General features: G+C 30.6%; 1 protein-coding gene across 6 annotated transcripts in view; it reads left to right on the top strand.

Annotated features, from left to right (window-relative positions):
- Positions 1–19,340, top strand: part of LOC112688810 (afadin) — a 63,491-nt gene extending 44,151 nt beyond the window's left edge. For 2 of the 6 annotated variants that reach the window (XM_025562188.1, XM_025562194.1), the window contains 25 exons: positions 4,034–4,201; positions 4,788–5,029; positions 5,091–5,209; positions 5,357–5,518; positions 5,620–5,908; positions 5,987–6,132; positions 6,202–6,301; positions 7,006–7,281; positions 7,345–7,494; positions 7,564–7,803; positions 7,860–7,988; positions 8,052–8,117; positions 8,288–8,361; positions 8,417–8,535; positions 8,875–9,024; positions 15,723–15,854; positions 15,928–16,060; positions 16,128–16,445; positions 16,510–16,654; positions 16,723–17,406; positions 17,464–17,606; positions 17,688–17,790; positions 18,371–18,796; positions 18,873–18,979; positions 19,043–19,340. In XM_025562188.1, coding sequence (XP_025417973.1) covers positions 4,034–4,201; positions 4,788–5,029; positions 5,091–5,209; positions 5,357–5,518; positions 5,620–5,908; positions 5,987–6,132; positions 6,202–6,301; positions 7,006–7,281; positions 7,345–7,494; positions 7,564–7,803; positions 7,860–7,988; positions 8,052–8,117; positions 8,288–8,361; positions 8,417–8,535; positions 8,875–9,024; positions 15,723–15,854; positions 15,928–16,060; positions 16,128–16,445; positions 16,510–16,654; positions 16,723–17,406; positions 17,464–17,606; positions 17,688–17,790; positions 18,371–18,796; positions 18,873–18,979; positions 19,043–19,256 — 4,835 coding nt within the window. In that variant the 3' untranslated portion in view covers positions 19,257–19,340. Of the gene's footprint in view, positions 1–4,033; positions 4,202–4,787; positions 5,030–5,090; positions 5,210–5,356; positions 5,519–5,619; positions 5,909–5,986; positions 6,133–6,201; positions 6,302–7,005; positions 7,282–7,344; positions 7,495–7,563; positions 7,804–7,859; positions 7,989–8,051; positions 8,118–8,287; positions 8,362–8,416; positions 8,536–8,874; positions 9,025–9,046; positions 10,884–15,722; positions 15,855–15,927; positions 16,061–16,127; positions 16,446–16,509; positions 16,655–16,722; positions 17,407–17,463; positions 17,607–17,687; positions 17,791–18,370; positions 18,797–18,872; positions 18,980–19,042 lie in introns of those variants that run through there. The other 4 variants (XM_025562193.1, XM_025562190.1, XM_025562189.1 and 1 more) reach the window with 4 other exon arrangements.
- Positions 19,341–19,553: the final 213 nt, after the last annotated feature.

Below are 19,553 nucleotides of genomic sequence, written 5' to 3'. Positions count from 1 at the left end.
CAAATTTCAAACAAAAAAATTTTTTTAGAGTGAAAATATTAATTAGAATATCTTTTGTACTGTTTTAATTATAAAAATTAAATAGTCCTATTGTAATCAAAAATTAGTTATATTTTGTGTGAAATTTCAATTTTTAACATTGAAAATTGTACGTCTATACTTTATAGCATCTGGAAGTTCGATAAAAATGTTTGATAATTTTTGGTTATCCTACACCTTTCCACCTATCAAAAGCTAACGAATTTTACGAGTATAAATATTTTTCTATATTATACTTTAATATAACCTAAATATTTAATTTAATATTATTTTTAAAATGGTTTATAGTTTTTCCTATTTACATCTTTATTAACTTATAGATTATGATTTTTTCAGGAAGTGGTTTACTTTAAGTTTTTATTATATTATTAATTTTTTAATATATAAACTATCTATTTTTCTATATTTTAGTAGTTAAATTAGTTACAAATCAAATAAATTACATGCTTATTTTTTTATTTTTTTTATTCTGTTGATTTGATTAATGTATTTTGATTTACGGTATCATATCAGGTTGATCGATGTACTTTAATTATTCAAATGTTTCATATTGATCCTTATTTTTAAATGGCATTAAAAAGCAATCTAAAATCACGGTGATTTTTCTCCGAAAAAAATTTTATTTTTTATTTTGTGAAGGATTTGTTATATGAATTATTTATCGACTCCAAAGTTTGAATACCACATAATATTTATACATGTTTTTTTTGTTTGTAAAATATCGTTTAATTATTAACTTCAACCCCGTCAGATGCGTGAAACGAATGTTGTGTAAATAAACCGATCTTTTTGCTCAATTAACAGTCACAATTTAACTGTGGGTACACCGAAGATATTGCTGTAGAACAAACAACGTTATCGGTGGTGGCGGATCTGTTCTAGTCGCATTATAAAATATTGTAGTACGATTCGTTATATTAAATTTTATTCGGATTCCGTTTGTGTGACGGTTACTTCCTTTTCCGTCCATTTCCTATATCCGTATTCCACATTTTTTTATTGAAATATATATTATACATATTGATACATATAATACATATTTATTTAAACACGTTATTCTATATTTATTAATTTATTTTTATAATATTCTTTTTACACTTAAATTCTTGTTGTTTGTATAAAATTGATTAATAAAATAAAATGTGTTTGAAGAATTTCTATAAAACTTCTCGTTCCCACCTGAAATATATTATAATTCATATCATACTTTGTAAATTACAAAATATCTTGCTGTTTTGGTCCAAGCTCATTGTTATCGTCGGAAAGTTCTAATAATGTGTACTTAATATATACAGATATATGTTTTAGTTATTCATTGTAATAAAACTAATATAAAAAGCTTACGGTGTTAAAACTTATGCACTTTGTTTTGTAAACTTCATGATTTCGACAATACCTAGATTTCAGTTAACTATTTTTCATTGAAACATGTCAATTATTTATATGTTTAATAAATATATTAAAATAATATGCTTACTACGACTAATTTAATATGAATATCAAAACGATTATAATTCAATAAAATATTTGTTCAATATCCAATTAATATGGTATATAAAAATATTTTAATACATGTAATCTCTTATAAAAATTATTATTTGATTATTTTTGTTTTAAAGTTACAATAATTATATTACATTATATTTTCTAAGAAACTGATTATGTGCTTACAATACATAAAATGAACCATTTTATTTATTTTTTCTATCGACTATTATATTAGTTAAACAATAAAATAATACTATTTATATATTATATATAACTAGTAACATTAATGTTATATACCTGTGATGTTCAACCTATTTTCCTCGGTGGACTACTTAGGTAAATAATTGTTTTCGAGTGGACCATCAAAAATAAAATTATGAATGATGTCAATATTAATCTAATATATAATATCTAATATAATTTTGTTACTTATAGTAGGTATACAATATACCTGGTACATATTGGACTTTTTTTCATTTATTTTAATGACTATTGAAAATATTTAAGATACACGCTGTAGGTATTTATTATTTTGATCCAATACTCTTTTAAATGTATGAGTCATATCGAAAATTTGTATTTTTAAATGTTCGAAAATAAAATCAATAAATTAATAAAAAATGGTATTTAATAATTATTTTACTTTTATTTTATTTTAAAAATTTGTAACGACCCACATAGAATATCTTTGTTGGCCACGTGTAGTCTGTGGGCCGCGGGTTGGGTACTACTATTATATATGATATATATATACACTCATATCTTGTATGATATAATTGGTACATTTATTTTTATTATTTTTGATTGACCAATTGAAATATGAAATATTCAAATCTAGTAGGAACAATACCGGATTTTCTTTTTGGTTTGTTTTTTCATATCGTCATATCCTCCAATTCTTCATCTTGTAAAAAAAAATTATATCATGTAGGTCGAATTACTTATGTACTCCTTTCTTCTGTTGTGACCTAACCACAGCAGTATAGCGTGACGTGTCCTGTTTACGAAAATGTTTGAACGTTCATCTTTGCAGTGTTGTATGATGATGATAATATACGATAGATTTTTTTTTTGGTATCATAAAAACCATCTGCGGCGATCAACATAGACGGATACGTATAGTGCGTAGTATTTGGAGTGCTCGGTGTCATGTGCAGTGAAGGGAGAGAACGATGAGTATTATGTTATGAGCTCTGACGACCCCTAGCTTCCAGGCATATCCCCAATGTTTTTTTTTGTCAAATCGACGTCATTGTTTTCTGCACAAAAACATAATATACATATGAATCGCATTTATGACTAAAATTAAGGTTACAAGAACATAACTACGTTACTATATGATCTATTGTTACTGTTGCTGCTGCTACTGATCTACCAGAATTTTTTTATTTTACGTTCCTCTGGATAGATTTGATTTGGTTTTCCTCTACGTTATGTACATTTTCACTATCGCATATACACATTCGTTGTATTATTGAATGATCATTTGGGAGTAAATCCCTTATTTATGAGTTATGATGTGTCCGGTGTCGTCGAAAATAATTTTTTTCGTCTTTACCTATTAATTTACCATACTGAGCCTGACACGTGTGTATCATTGTTATGCACGCTCAAGTAATTTAATATAAAGGTGAATTGTTGTTACGCTCTATCTATGATAATATATGCATAGTCTATGGTTAGTTACTATTATTCCGCAATAACACTTCAAAAGGAACGATACTATTTAGATACCTTCCACTCTGTGATAATTTTTTAAATTATGTTTTTTTTTCCCCCAAGAGATGTATAATTTAAAAAAAATCTTATAGTTGTTTGTATAAATATTATGCATTTAATTTTATATTTTAGTATACATCGTGTTAAATTTATTCAGTAAATTATTAAATAAATATTTATTAACTAAAACAAAAATAGGCAGTATAATTTTCATTATTTTCATAGATTTTTCAGTTACAAACATTTTGTATTTTTAATATTTTTTGAACGGAAAATAATAATAAATTATGGTCTTTATCAAAGTACGTGTATTAAAAGAAAAATTTACATTTATCTGAACTGTCCAAAATAGTACTACCATCATGAATTATTAATATCAAAATTATGTTACTACAGAATATTATACTATTTTCATTGTCAATTGCGTTTTGTGAAACTGTAATAAATGATATGCAGATATCTATAATATATAATCATATATAATAGCTGCATATTTTTATTAAATGTATATAACTGAAAAATAGATAATATTTTAGTAACTATTGTAACCTATTTAAATTATTTTTTTTTTTTTGAACTGTTAAAATTTTTATGTAAAAAAGTACGTATTAAACAATAACATATCAATATACTCTGTGGTAAATTATTTTGAATTTTATTGTTATAGTTTTATTCAAAATGTAAAAAACCGTTTACACGTACACACACAATATATATAAATAATTGCATAGATTCATCTCGGTTTTTCAGATAAATTTAATGTATGAAAATATTTTGTTTGTTATAGGCTCAATTATGTTCCACGTACGTCGGAGACCGGCTGATTACCATCCTAGAAAAAGAAAAAAGAAACCTACACATAAATGGAACCAACAAAACAGCACAAGCGAAATGTTGGAGTATCGATATGAAGACGGTTTAGATAGATTACCATTTTTTTTAGAGCTTAATGCAGGTAGTTATTCTAATATTCTTTGCAATAAAATTAAAAAAACCTTTCAAATTATTTTTATCGATTATGGAAGCTTTACCGTTTCAACGAATTGTTTTGGTAACTTACCTGTCAATCAACTGGATGAAATACTAAGGTCTATGAAAACGACCTCGTCCACCCTCATATCTAAAATTAATATTGATAGTTTATAATTGGCCTTTTATCAAAATGAAATGTAGAAAATGAAATGTCAAGTGCTTACTATAAAATATTTTCTTATCTAACTATTTATATCTGCTTGAAAAATAGTATTTTATTTCGTTGTATTACATGTCATAATTCAATACACTTATTGTAAATTGGCAGTGTATAACATTTTTACGTAAAAATGTATTGATTAGACATATGTAACTCATTTTAGTTTTTGTTTTGAAAATAATTTTGTATTGTCTATCATTCATTTTTATTACATAAACAGTTTTTAATATTTATTTATGATTTGTCTTAAACCTTTATGTACATTTTAATTTATGGTCTTGAAATTATAAGCTAATTATAATAATATTTTTGTACATAAATCGTATTAATCTGGTATTTGTATGTATAGATGGTATGGATATGGTAAATCCTAAGCGGTATCGAATTCATCCCAATGTAACGGAAGTAGGCTGTGAGAGACAGAATCAGCCCCAAAGTAATGCTCAATGTTTACAGCTTAGTGGTCCTAATATTCAACCTCGGCATTGTGTGATCGCACATACTGAAGGCATTGTCACTGTAACGCCTTGTAGTCGGGACGCCGAAACCTATGTTAACGGACAACGAATATTTGAGACCACTATTCTTAAGGTAGGTTCAATTAATTGAATGTGTTTTGAACTTTATGTTATAAATTATTTTTTGTTCACAGAACGGAGAAATAGTGAAATTTGGGCGGTTAAACAATCTTAGGTTTTTGGATCCTTGTTATGATGAACGGCCTAGACCTCGTAATAATTCATTAAGAAATGTTCAAGACTATTATGATAGGTAACATTTTTTTAAAATTTGTAATATAACTTATAGAAAAAAGTTAAGCATGTTGTTTTACTATTAATAGGTTGATTTTAATTTTTGCATGTGCTTTTGATTTTTAGCTTAGTTATTATTATTTTTATTTTTTTAACACTTAATTAGCGGGTCAGTAGACAACACCCAGCACTCAGTTGTTACGCAACAAAATTTTGAAACAACTTTTGATGTGGATGGTAATATTGAAACGCGCTCTACTTCTAGCCAAGGAAATAAAGATGACACTAGATCACAGAGGTCAATCACCAGCAGCCGTGATGGCAATCGGTATTATTACTTAATCCATTTTTAACCATTGTTTATGGAATTTACCATGTTTTATTCATAAAAATTTAGTCATAATTAGAAACACCAATAACTTTGTTTAGATTGTCTGCTGTATATGGTCGTACTAGTACTGCCCCAGTGGCAGATAATATTTTACCCTGTGTCTTGGAAGTAAGAGAAGAGACTGAAGAAGCATGGATTCATGCTGTCACCATGGATATTGATCCTTCGACATTAACATTTAAACATGCTCCAGCTTATTGTCTATATCTTTTAGCTAGATATAGAGCATCTACTTCATATCGACCAGATGTTACCCCAATGGAACGAGCCAATCGATTATCATTGACTTTTGCCAAAGTTGCAACTATACTCTATACTATGATACAGGTGTTTAATGATTCAATGGTTATTGTTTTATTTAAATAGTTGATTTTGAATATATTAAAACTTTTTTTTATTTTCTAGGGAAAACAAAATGATTTAACTTTGTTATCATTTTGGCTTGCAATCGTGACCGAATTAAGACAATTTTTACATAGTGATCGCCATTTGTCTAACTTTTTGACAGAAACTATTGAAATGTTGCATGATACCCAGCAAGCAGCTATGCGGTAAGTTATTTAATAATATTATTTTTTAGCACAATTCTGTGATTATTTAAACATTTTTTTTTTTTTTAGATTTATTGTTGAATGCATTCTGGAAGAACTGATGGCAGTATTACCCGATATTTTTGCAGAAAATACAGATGCTGATAATGAGCATTTACCTGCTAATTCGGTTGGTTATATTATATATAGTTTTGTATTACCAAAAATATATATTTTAGTTATAAATTTGTATTATTTTTACTCAGCTGTTAATGAATAAATTGATTTAATTTTAACTATAATTATTATTTTAAATGTATTAAGTCTTATGACAGAGTGCCAAGAGAAGTTTTAAAGTAGGCATTAATGAGAAAAGTGGTCCTAAAAATGTATATAAATTTAATTTAGGATATATATGAAAGGTTGAGAACTAGTGTAAAGAGTTTGTGTGGAGTAACAGAAGATTTTAAAATAGGAGATGGTGTGCATCAGGGATCAGCTCTAAGTCCTTATTTGTTTTCTGTGGTAATATATGAAGCTATAAAAGACATACAGGGTGAGATACTGTGATGTTTAATGTTTACTGATGATATACTTTTGGTAGGAGAAAATCTGGAAGTATTTTATAATAGGTTAGATGAATGGAAGTTAGTCCTTGAAGGAAAGGGATTGAGAATTAATAGAAATAAAACATAGTTTATAGAGTATAACTTTGGAAAAAGATACCAAGAAGTTGAGGGTATAAGGAAACCAATGACAATAAGCAGTAATGTGATAGTAATGTGATAGGTGAAGTTGAGAATTTTAAATATGCAAGAGAAGAAGAAGAAAAGTATTAGGTTTCAGTTATTATTATATGTTTATATGATAATGTATATTATTTATTTTATGTAGATTGTTAGTAAGCTGGGTATGATGATGACAACACTGCGTGAAGGTCGTGTTAATGCATCTCTTACCATTCAAATCTATAATCAAGTATTTCGTTTTATTAATGCTTGGGCATTTAATCGTCTTATCACTGCCGATATGGGTTATTATACTCGTTCGTGGGGTGCACGATTAAAGTCACGCATTGGACGTCTTCAAGCATGGGCCGAAAGACAGGGTTTGGAAGTATCAGCCGATTGTCAATTAGCATTAATTTCTCAAGCTGCTGATCTACTTCATGTAAATTATTAATAATTAATCTAACTATATGTTTTATATAACTAATAGTTAATTTTTGATTAGGCACCAAAATACACTGGTGAAGATTTAGCAAGTATTACTTCTACATGTTTTAAGCTCAATTCTCTTCAGCTCAAAGCCTTATTAGTTAAATATCAACCATCTCTAGACGAACCTAGACTGCCACATGAACTTATTGACAATGTTGTACGGGTATGGTTATAACAAACTAAAAGCAAACTTTGAAAATAATACAAACAAAATATTGTCTATTTTAATCAGGTTGCTGAGAACTTGGCTGATGAATTAGCTCGATCTGATGGTCGTGAAATACGGCTAGAAGAAGATGATGAATTAATGATAACTTTTGTACAACCTGAAGAAGGATTCAGTTATGAGGTTGCTAGAGGTGTTCCTCCAGGTCTCATTGAATTCATTCAACCCCTTCAACAAGCTGGAATGTGCCGCTTAACACTTCATTCTAATGCTTCTGGCTTATGGACTGTGTACTTTTTACCAAATGTAATATTTCAGGATATCATATTGTGTAAATGTGTTATTAATTATATATCTTATAGGCTCGAAGTCCAAGTGCATTGAGCAATAGAAGTGGTGGTTACGCTATACAAGCACCAGAACCTGATGTACAAACCATAAGATTACATAAATCCAACAATGGAATGGGTTTGAGTATTGTGGCAGCAAAAGTAAGTTACTTTAAATAATATTCAGTTGTTTAATATTGTATTTTTTTTATTTAACTTGTTCAGGGTGCTGGTCAAGAACGGTTAGGTATATATATCAAATCCGTTGTGAAAGGAGGTGCTGCCGATGCAGTAAGTTTATTGAATAAAAAATTAAATTAGTTAACTTTTAAATTATTTACAAGTTATATCAATATAAAGTATTTATTATTTTTATATTTATATAACTGGTATATAAATATAAGTATATATATTTATTATGTTTAGTAATTTATCTTATACAATTAATTATTTTTTATTAGGACGGAAGACTTCAAGCTGGTGATCAGTTATTGAAAGTTGATGGTCAAAGTCTTGTTGGTATTACTCAAGAAAAGTAAGTAACTGAAAAATTTTTAAATTCTTTAGTATATTGTAAATTGTCAATTCAGGGCTGCAGAATATTTGGTGCGTACAGGACCAATAGTAACCCTTGAAGTTGCTAAACAAGGTGCCATACATCATGGTTTAGCTACATTGCTTTCTCAGCCTTCTCCTGTTATGGCTAGAGGTAAGATTTGAATGCAATATTTATTATATATTTTTTCTATAAAATAATATATTTAACTGGGGTGTTAATAAAAGTGCTTTGGTTGGTGATTTGTGAACAAATCCATTAAGGTCCATGTAATTTTTTAGTAATAATAATAAATCATTTAACTAACTAGCTTATTAATTGATGACATGCATAAATTTGTTGCTTCTATAAATAATTATTCTTCCAACATCAGTATTAACAAAAAGCAAACGAGAGACACATTTCGTCTGAATATCCAAAATGGTCAAAACTAAATAAAAATATCGATGGCCGGTAATAATTAACTTTTGACTAAAAACCACCCGTTGTTAGATTCCGTCCGTAGGGAAAGGCCAATATCTGATTATCAGCCCCGCGTGAAAGCCAAACTCCCACAAAGCAGTTTATCGATGCATGACATACACGAATGTAGCGATGAAGAAGTGATAACCACTTGGATGACGGACGTACTATCTCTATCAGGTGAATTGTGTGTGGGTTATAGGTGGTGGTGTTGGTGTTATTGGTGGTGGTGGTGTTCTTAGAACAAGTTTAGCCTGCAGAGATCCCACGCAACCTCGCTTTGGTCACATATCCTCCTGCAAACCTCATTCCGATTACCTTTCGGTGCCGGACGTGCGTCAAAAATGTTATAAAATACCGCCGGAAAACGAGCTGTGCCTATGTGAGGATATATTCCAGCAGCACCAAGCCAAATTGGTCAACTGCGATGTGGAGGACGCGAGCGCTGTGGAGTCGTATAAAGAGCCGAGCTTCGAATCTAACGAGAATACGTATGACGACAGCGGTAGCAATGAGTGCTGTTGCGTCGGTGATAAAGATGGTGATAAATCGCCTAAATTGTCATTGTTGTCTCCCGGTGATCGTGGTCTCTGTGATGACCGAAAAAGCAGCTTAGTGTCGTCTGTTACGTCGACGGCATCGACATCGTCGTCATCATCGTCGGCGGACTTGGCAGTAGTACCCGTTGACAACAGACAACTGTCGGAAAAGCTGACAGCTGAAGAGCGTGATAAAGTGCTCAAGGAACTTGACGATATAATCACGGGAAATTTTTTGACCAAAGTTCGGCGATTCAGCCAAGATGTGCAGTCCGATTCTAGCGATGACCATCGCGGCGGTGTTAATCAATTGCAGCTAACCCATGTCGCCGCTACGAGACTACGCGGCAAACGGTCGAGTTCGCTGGATACGGATGAAATTGTCAACTACGGCAAAGTAGCCGAGCTCACTCGTAGGTTTTCCCGGTTAGGCGAGGCGGGTATAATTGGTTCTCAGCATTATTGCTCTGAACCGAATTTCTTCGGTGACCCCTCGTCTGCCCGTCATTATCATCGCCACTGCGACAATGACGACGACTCTTCGTTGTCTTTCGGCGTGGGTGGTGGCGATGGCGACGGAGTTGCCTGCAGTAGCGGTGACGACTACGAAGTCGTCCGACAACCTATTCGGATGGTTTTCATAAGGCCTATGAGCGTTAGTGACGATCGGTTAAACAATAGGAATGTTGGTGGTGCGGTGTTGACTGAAGTAACGAGTGATGGGGAAAACGACGTACGTCGGACTTTAAACGCGGCACAAAACAGACGTAGATCTTTTCGGAAAAGTGTGGCGTTCGATAGTTCATTGAGTTCATCAATTGACGGCGGCAGCGGCGATGAAGCAGCGACACGTTACCGACGCTTGAAAGGTGGATGGCAAAGCGTATCGAATCAGCAACAAGATCATCATCGAACCTCCGTGAATTACAGCAAGAGTTCGGACACGGTGTCCATGTCGAATCTGGGTCGGTCCCACAGACGTTATTCTAGCGTGGATGTGTATGACCAGGTGAAAAATATGTTCCTAGACGTGGAAAAGACGGAAAAAGAATTTCGGGATGGTCTGTTGGCCGAGAAGAATCGGCGCCGTGAAGCTATCCAGGAGTATATGGCTAACAAAGAGCTGTTGTTGATAAAAATGAAGTCGGCCAGCGTAGGCGGCATACTTCGTTGGAACCAAGAGCATCAGGATACGTTGCTAGATGACGAAGAACCACTGGCTCCTTCACCGCCTCCCATGTTGCTGCAACCGCCATTGATTCAGGACCGTCGATCATCGTCATCATCGGAAGAAGGATCGCCTAAGGACGGCTTACGGCGCGTCTTGCACACTGGATTAAAAGGCAGGCGGATTAGAAGGTTAAGAAAGTTAGAGTCGAGAAGTAACGGTTTCTCGGTGGCAGACTTCTGGCGCGTTAGTAAAGACGAACTGCCGTCGTCGTCACGACACAGTACAGGTTGTTCGTCTGCAGAACCACTCGATAAACATAATAATATGCTGTGAGCACCGAAAAACACTCGTTTAGATAATAATAGAAAGCTGCTTGATTTGATTTATAGCTTTGCTTTATGTTTGCTTATGGTATGTCTATGCATGTTGTAGTATTTTATAAGGTTTAAAAGTTTAGTCTAGGTCTTAAATAAATATACACTTTTACATTTTTTAATTCATTAACATACTAGTTAATTTATTTACACTTTTTTCCATTGCATTTTTCTAAATTACTTACATATTTAGTACATTATAATGTTTTACATTTTAATTGTGATGAATATTGTATAGTATTTATTTATTAAAAAATAAATTAAGAGGATTCAAAAAATGATAGTAAGTAAATTAAATTTGTATATAATTAATTTATTATTATATTAAAATCTTTTATATTATTGAACTGATTTTTTTGTAATTTTGCATTCTTGAATTTATTTTGTTTTTAAAAATTTGTTGCTTTTTTTTAAATTATGTAACTTACTCAAATTTTGATATTTAAAATATTTTTTTACTTCTTTATGATAATTATCTTATTTTATATCTCTTCTCATTTAACATTAATTATCTTGCATTGATATTTTATTTATGACAACCAGTGTTAATTTACAGGGTATAAAAAGTATTAAAATTATGTTCTGTATTTGCAAAATAGAACAAAATAATGTATGCATTTCGATCAAGTATTGTTATAAAGAAAAATTAATGATATGAAATGTTTAATCTTAAACTTATAAACTTTTATTTAATGAGCTATAATTGTGTTTAATATAACGTCATATACTTACTTTGGGTTTAAATTTAAACTAGTGAACAGTGTTGCATAATTATTTTACTTTTATAATACAATTTTATTTAATTATTATGTGTATGTAGTTTTTGGAAGGAATTCATTTAATTATTTTTTTTTTTTTGGTTTAATGCATGGCTTTTTTTTATATTTAGTCGATTTTACTTAAAATATAAATGTAATATATAAAATAAGCTCTAAACGATTGGAACTATTAAGAACTGTTATGAATTTTTAAATTATTTTGTTTAACATAGTAAAAGTTGAACTTTTTTAGTATAAAATATGCTGTTTGAATGTCTAAACAGAATATTTTAGGATATAATTTAACTAATTTATTATTCATTACTTGTTTAATTACTCTTAGTAAACTTTTTTCGTTCATAAAATTATAAATTGTGGAGTAATTTTAGATTCTGAATGAAGCAATAGATGTATTTCGTTTTTTAATTGCATGTTTTGATTGTTTAATATAAAATAAAAGTATTCTCTATAAAATTGAACATACTTAAACAGTTTAAGTATATTTAACATCATTCATAAATCATAAATTAAAAATATATTTTATAATTTATATTATTCTTGTTAAGCATAAACAGTTTCTAATAATGGATAAAAATATAATAATCCATATAATTCTTATATTTAATTTGTAGTAATCAACCAAAAAAATGATAAACATAATCATCATAATTTTATATTTTATATTCACCTAAGATGTACCTTAATAGTTTATTTATTTCGTATGACATTCAAGATCTTAAGCGCAATACGATCAACAATTAATACAATATAATTTAGGTAAAGGGATAAGAAGATAAAAAGATAAAATAAAAATAAATCAATAGACCCATAAAACAGTTAAAATTGGTAGAAAAATGAACAACTATATAAATATACTATATTATTGGTTCTGTCAGGTAACTTTTGATTCATAATGCGACGTCGAGTTTACTTATCCATTGAATGGCTATGTCTGTGGCTTTGAAGAAGTCTTCCATCTCCTGGGTATCGTCGAGCCGGACAGTCTTTTATAATGTGGTCCATTGATTACAACTCTCCACAGTTACAGTTTGAGTTGTCTCTTAACTTCTATTTGTTTAAGAGTTGGTTGCAACGTCCTTGTTCTATACGGATTTGATTGAGGCGGACGTATATTTTGGGCGGGAGTTTCATTCCAGGCTGTGGCATTGAGGGGCAGCTGACTAGTTCTCTGTTTGGCGGGAGGTTTTCGTGCCATTCGGTTTGCAGTGCGTTCGGGTTGTTGATGTGGTAGTTGATTAATTTTTCTGCTCTGTAAAGAATAGGTTTACGATACTTTAGGCGGGGTGTTTTAATTCTATCAGGTGGATTGAAAGTTCGGGGTCTTTATTGATTCGTGTCACTAGCTTTAGAAGAGCAAATTCTCTTCGGATATGAGGAGGTTCTATATACGACAACACTGGTAACCACGGAGTTGGGTTCGGCATGACACTTCCTGTTATTAGGCGCATGGCTTTCCTAAATTGGGTATCCACTAGCTTACAGTGGCTGCTGTTCTACCGATGAGTACACCAGAGCCAGTGTTGACGTGCGTAACACCTGAGTGTTTGCGCCTCATGAAGTTCCTGCTAGTTTAGATTAGTGATACTCTAGTTTTTAATTTAGCTGCCAGTTTCTACGGATGGGATTTGAAAGTAAGCGGGTGGTCTAAGGTTATGCCTAGGTACGAAGGGTTTGGTTGATTCTTTATTAGTTGGCCACAGAAATCCACATTTAATTGCCGCTGGGATTCCCTGTTATTCAAAGTGAACGACGATACTATCGTTTTTAGTGGATTAGGTTTAAATCTCCATTTTTTGTAGTAGGTCTCGAGTGACTTTAAATCTTCTGTTAGGGTTGTTTCTATTGTGTTAACAGAGGATCCCTTCGCAACAATTCCGAGGTCATCCGCATTTGTAAACTTTCTTCATTTAGTCTCAGGTAGGTCACTTATGTATACGTTGAACAAAACTGGGGCCAGGACTGAGCCTTGTGCAAGTCCGTTCAATGTTTTAGGTTTAGATTTTTGGTTTCCCATTATTACGTGGAATCTTCTATTGCTCTAAACATCATGTATGTATTTTTTAGTTCCTTTACAGGGAATGATTTTTGTCAGTTTGTTTAGTAGTCTATGCTTCCAGACAGTGTTATAGACGGTACTGAGGTCAATAAAAGTGGCTCCGATTTTCTGGCGGTCATTAAAGCATTTTTCTTGTGCGATGTCAGAGCTGCAAATTGTTCACAGAAATTTCTTGAGTGTCTAAAACCTGCCTGGTAGCTGGGTATTGCCTTTTCGATAATGGGTGATATTCGTTTCAGAATAACTATCTCTGTTAGTTTTGACATGCTTAGTAAAGATATGGGTCGATAGCTTTTCGGGCTGTCAGTGGATTGTTCTGTTTTGAGAATCGCCACTACAATCGATTCTTAATATTTACTAACTTAATTGTGTATGTGATGTATTTACATTTTTAAATAATTAGTTGATTTGAATAATCATTAGTTGTTTTATTTTCTTATAGCTATTATTTAAATGAAAATAAATATGTGTTGTTTATATTTTTTATTTAATAATTTTTTTTTTGTGAATATAATATATTTAATATTATTTTTTTGGATTTCATAAAATATAACATTTTCTTATGAAGTATTATTCAATTTTATACTAAATAGTAGTTAATGATTTTTTTCTTATATATATTTTCAATAGATACTGAATCATTTATTTATCAGCATTAAATTATTTATTGTCTTTTTTTGTTTATTTTTAAGTTATTAAAATGTAATATATTTTTCATTTCTATAAGTTTTTTTTCTATGTTTATGGATTTTATCAATACATTATTTTGTAATAATGGTATACTATTATTACTAGGGACCGGATTTATATGCAAATGCATATATGCATTGGAATAAGCTTTTTGAAATCTGATGAGCATTGTCCCCGATTTAGATCATTCTTATTAAAATAACACTAATTTTACTTTGCATATTTTAACGTTTTAACCTATTAAATGCATATTATTATTAATAGCACATATATTCGTTTTTATCGTATTTTCACGTTCATAGCCACATAATATCGATTAAATTGCGACTGAATACAAAGGGTTGCCGAAGAAATAAGAAATCAATTCCTCAAGTTGATGAACTTATTTCTGACGACAAAAAAGTTTTTTAAAAGTTCCATCGTGTACGACACTTTTCTAAAATATGGCCCCTAATCTAACACTTCCACCAAAACGAATATTAACGCGTTGGGGTACATGGCTAAACGCAGCCTTTTATTATTGTGACAACTTGAAAATTATTAAAGAAATAATTCTTCAATTGAGCAGTGAAGACTCTATTTCAATTAAAAAATCACAAGATTTGATAAAAGATCCTAATTTGAAAGCTAATTTAATTTACATTAAATCAAATGTTGAAATAATTCTGAGCACAATAAAAATGATAGAATCAAAAGATTACTTTTTATCAGAAGCCATGATCAAAATCAAAAACGCAAAAACCACATTAAAAAAATTGGTGGTATTATAAATGCCAAATTTTTTTTACATTTAAACATTTCAAATATTTGTACATCATTTTAAACAACATTTTAAGTGAATATTTAAGTACATATTTAAAAATAAATATATATTTTATAGCATATTACAGCATTTTTAGAAGCATATTTTGAGGATTTTTTGTGCATATAAATCCGGTCCCTAATTATTACCAATATAATTGAATTATAAATATTGAATTATTTCTTAAATTGTAACCTTAATAAGACAGGAGTACCTATATTGTTTATTTTTATTACATTTTTTTTATTCAATTTATTTTTAATTTAATTGCTTTCATTTGTTTAAGTAGAAAATGCTTACGATTGATATGTGTAGTATTTGTCTTAATTTATCTAGAATTAAATTTAATACTTATTTTTTGTAAGCTTATTAGTATGTGTCTTATTAATGTATTATATATATATATACATATACATATACATATACTGTAACTTTATTTATGAAATAATAATTCTTTATTTATTTAGGTCCTCGTCGTATGAGCGAACGGGACTTGCCGTCTCGTGTGTTAAACGAACAACAAAACATCAACTCCAGAGGTCCACCACCTCACCATCTGTCACAAATTCAGAGTTCGAAATCCGTCCCTTCTCTTCACAGTAAGTTTTTATTGACTTATATTACATAATTAGGTAATATGACATTGGTTAATAATCAAATTAATTGTGTTAGGCGTTGAAGGGGCAAGCACAACTATACCTCCTATAGTAGGTAGACCACCAACTCAACACGAAGTTTTTAATCCTGGATATAATCGCACTTCAACTACTTATAATCTTCAGCATCAGAATACACTTAAATCTCGGTATGATTTGTATTTATTTTTAATACTCTAATAAAGGTATTTTATCAATTTTTATTATTATTTTTAGGTCTAGCCAAAATCTTAATGATTCTCGTCCACACTCCCAAATGGCTCTTCGTCAGCCATCAAATCCAAATCTCTTAAATGGTAACTACCATCCAGAACGATCACCATCTGTTCACGCAAATGTATATCAACCTCAACAGCAGCACCCAGCATATCAACAGCATATACAGCAACAGTTGTTAATGCAACAACAATATAACAGTCCTACTCCAGAAACTACTGATGAACGTTTCTACCAAAATGTTAACCAAATATATAGAAACCAAGATCAAAATGGTTATGGACCATCTGGAAAACTGCCAAGTCCACCCGACGAAAGGTAAGTTAGAACATAAAACTATATTGACAGAAATAAAAGTAAGCATTTTTCTTTTCTTTTTCAGAACTCCTAATCAATTACAAAAGAGTTTTAGAGGATCACAATCATCATTGCAGAGTAGACAAAGCTCTGATGTCACCCAACATTTGAAAGATAGACCTACATCAGCATATATATCCAATAAAGATTCTTATAATTTACAGAATCAGGTTAAAATTAAAATTATGATATTGCATCAATGGCTAGTAAAATTTAATAATTATTTTTTTATTTATAGGGAATGACAATGCGTTCTCAATCTTCAAGAGATATGTTAAGGCAGGATGCAAAATTACAAGAGATGACTGAAGAAGTGCGTAGACGTGAATTAAGGTCTAGTGGGGTTATGTCTCCACATCAATACGCCACACAACAGAGACCACCACCAAATAGAGCTCAACCATATCTAGGTTACCAAGATGCTAAACCCACTTCATACTTGGCAGATCAATTAAAACCTCAACAAGACATTGTTCGCTCTCAGCAATACCATCAGCCAATGAGAGCCACAGTTCCTGAGCCTATGCCACCTGCATATAGAGAATCACCTCCACCACCTCCTCCACCACCAACATCAACACATCCACTTTACCAGACAAGTCCACCGCGCAATGAACCTAACAGATATATGGCCAGTGGTGGTGAACCACCTAGAGGTGGTTTTTATCAAACACCTACAGAGCAATCTAAGCAATACCCATATCAGGGCACTAATCCTTGGCAAAGAGAAGAAAAAGAAAAAGAAGCAGAACGTAGAAGAGAAGCTGGTAGAATGTGGCGTGATCAACAAATGAGTGAACTTGTAGCACTTGGTCCCAATAGAACTGTAAGTCAAGAAGAACAGCTGCGAGCTCTCAGATTAGAAAAAGAATTTGAACGTCGGGCCCAGGAAGAAGGAGAAGATGATGATGATGATGATCAAGTAAAACTAAAAATAATTTACATTTATATTTGAAATATTATAATTAATATTTTTCAGGAAGCAAATGAAAGAGTGCAACAATTAATGCGTAGTGCTCAACAACAAAGTGATAGGAGACCACCTCCAAATACAGTTAGGGCTCCAAGTAATAATTATATGAATAGTTCACTTAGAGGTCCACAACCAGTACCTTCTAATGGGTATATATATATTTACTTTAAATACTAGTAAGAGCATTGAGTTTTTATTGTTTTTTATCTATACTTTTATATTTTTAAAAGAATCAGTGATGAAAAAGAACGATTAAGAAGACTTAAAGAAATGAAAACAAAACAAGTTGAGATGGAAGCTATAAGAGAAGTAGAATTGAAACTTAAAAGAAAGGTGTGTTTTATGGCTTTCAATTTTTTTTTATAAAATCCGATAAAATATCTGTAGTTTGTGTGCTTTCTAATAAATAAGTAATACATTAATTTACCTTATATGCATAATGAATTCACAATTAAAAATTCTAAATAGTTTTAAAATGTTTCTTATATTTCCTGTACATTTTATTGATGTATATTATGTATATAATGATCATTGATTAATAAGTATTTAACTAGAGGTTTATAGTGACATAATATATATATAATATATTTCTTTTTTTATAGACAAATAATTCTAACTTGTAATATATTTTATTTTATTTCTTATCTAATGTAGTAATATAATAATAGTTTAATAAAAAAAAATATAAATATATTATAGTCTGTTAAAGTTAGTTAATGTTATATTAATATACAATTTTTATTCTATATGAATGTGCATAGAAATTAATAGTTTGTGTATTTGTGTTATATTTTATGTAAAATATTAATTTTTATAATTATATAAGATTACATGCACACTCTCACAAATATGTTAGGTTAATGTGTAGCTTATTATTTTGTAGTAGTCATTAATCAATGTTTGTTAATTTAAGGAGGAAGAACTCAAGTATCAACAACAGCAACAGCTATTAAATCAATCTTATAATAATAACACTCCCAATCACATTAATCGTTCTGTAAATCCACCCAACAATTTATCTCTTGATAATTCTGGATATGGTTATAGTCCATCATCACAAGGAAGCCACCCTTCTCAACGGTTAGATAATTTGTTGGGCAGTCCCAACAATAACGATCCACCTCTTCCACCTGAACGAGGATCATCATATGCTATAATGAGCCAGGTAGAAACAAAAGCAACACCACCTAGACCACCAGTTCTTTCATCTACTCCAAATGGAGTGGTAACTGTATCGAATGCAAATATTACCCCTAAACGTGTGTCATTCCAAGACCCAACATCTATACCACCATCACCACCATCTCCAACATTGGAGAAAATTATTGAAGATCCTGATGTAATTAGAGTTAATTACTCATTTTTTCTTAAGCTGGTTATTATATTTGATTAAAGAAAATTTTTATGTATAACAGAATTTCATTGATCAAGCCGAAACAATGTTAGCCTCACCACGTAGCCCTGACATTCAGTTTACCAGTGGTAATACACCAGGAGTAATAGGAGCTCAAGAAGTCTACAGGTAAATATTTATCCATCTTCTAGTAAATACCTAATTATTCATGTTGATATTTTTCTGATTTAGGGATCCAAGACAACGTTTGCTAGCTGAACAACATCAAAAACAAATGTCTAATAAAGTGGGTACAGTGCCAGAGAAGTTGAGTTTTAAAGAAAAAATGAAAATGTTTGCCATGGAAACTGGAGAAGATGGTACACCCAAAGATAAAGTAAAAATATCAAAAGCTCAACGAGAGATTGACAACTTAGGAGCATCTAATACACCATTAACTAATTAAATAAAAATATTGAACAATATTTATTACTTAGATATGCACTTAAACATCCCATTAAAGTTAAGTATTTTTTCATTTATTTTTTATTTTTATTTTTTCATAAAGATTTGTAAATCTTAACTATTTTGTATTTATTTAATTATTTTTCTGTATTCATCAACATATTATATTTAATAAGTACACATCTAATATTTGTGATTTATTATAGTTGAATATTTAACTATAGTTTATTTTGTATTGTATCGTTATATTGTTGAGAGTATAGCGTTAAATTATTATCGTTGAATAGTTGTATCATCA

The sequence above is a fragment of the Sipha flava genome, unplaced genomic scaffold, assembly GCF_003268045.1.
Source record: "Sipha flava isolate LNK unplaced genomic scaffold, YSA_version1 40_pilon_pilon, whole genome shotgun sequence".
NCBI classification, from domain to species: domain Eukaryota; kingdom Metazoa; phylum Arthropoda; class Insecta; order Hemiptera; family Aphididae; genus Sipha; species Sipha flava.
Note: the sequence above shows the minus strand (reverse complement) of the source record. Positions and strands in the feature narration are given on the sequence as shown.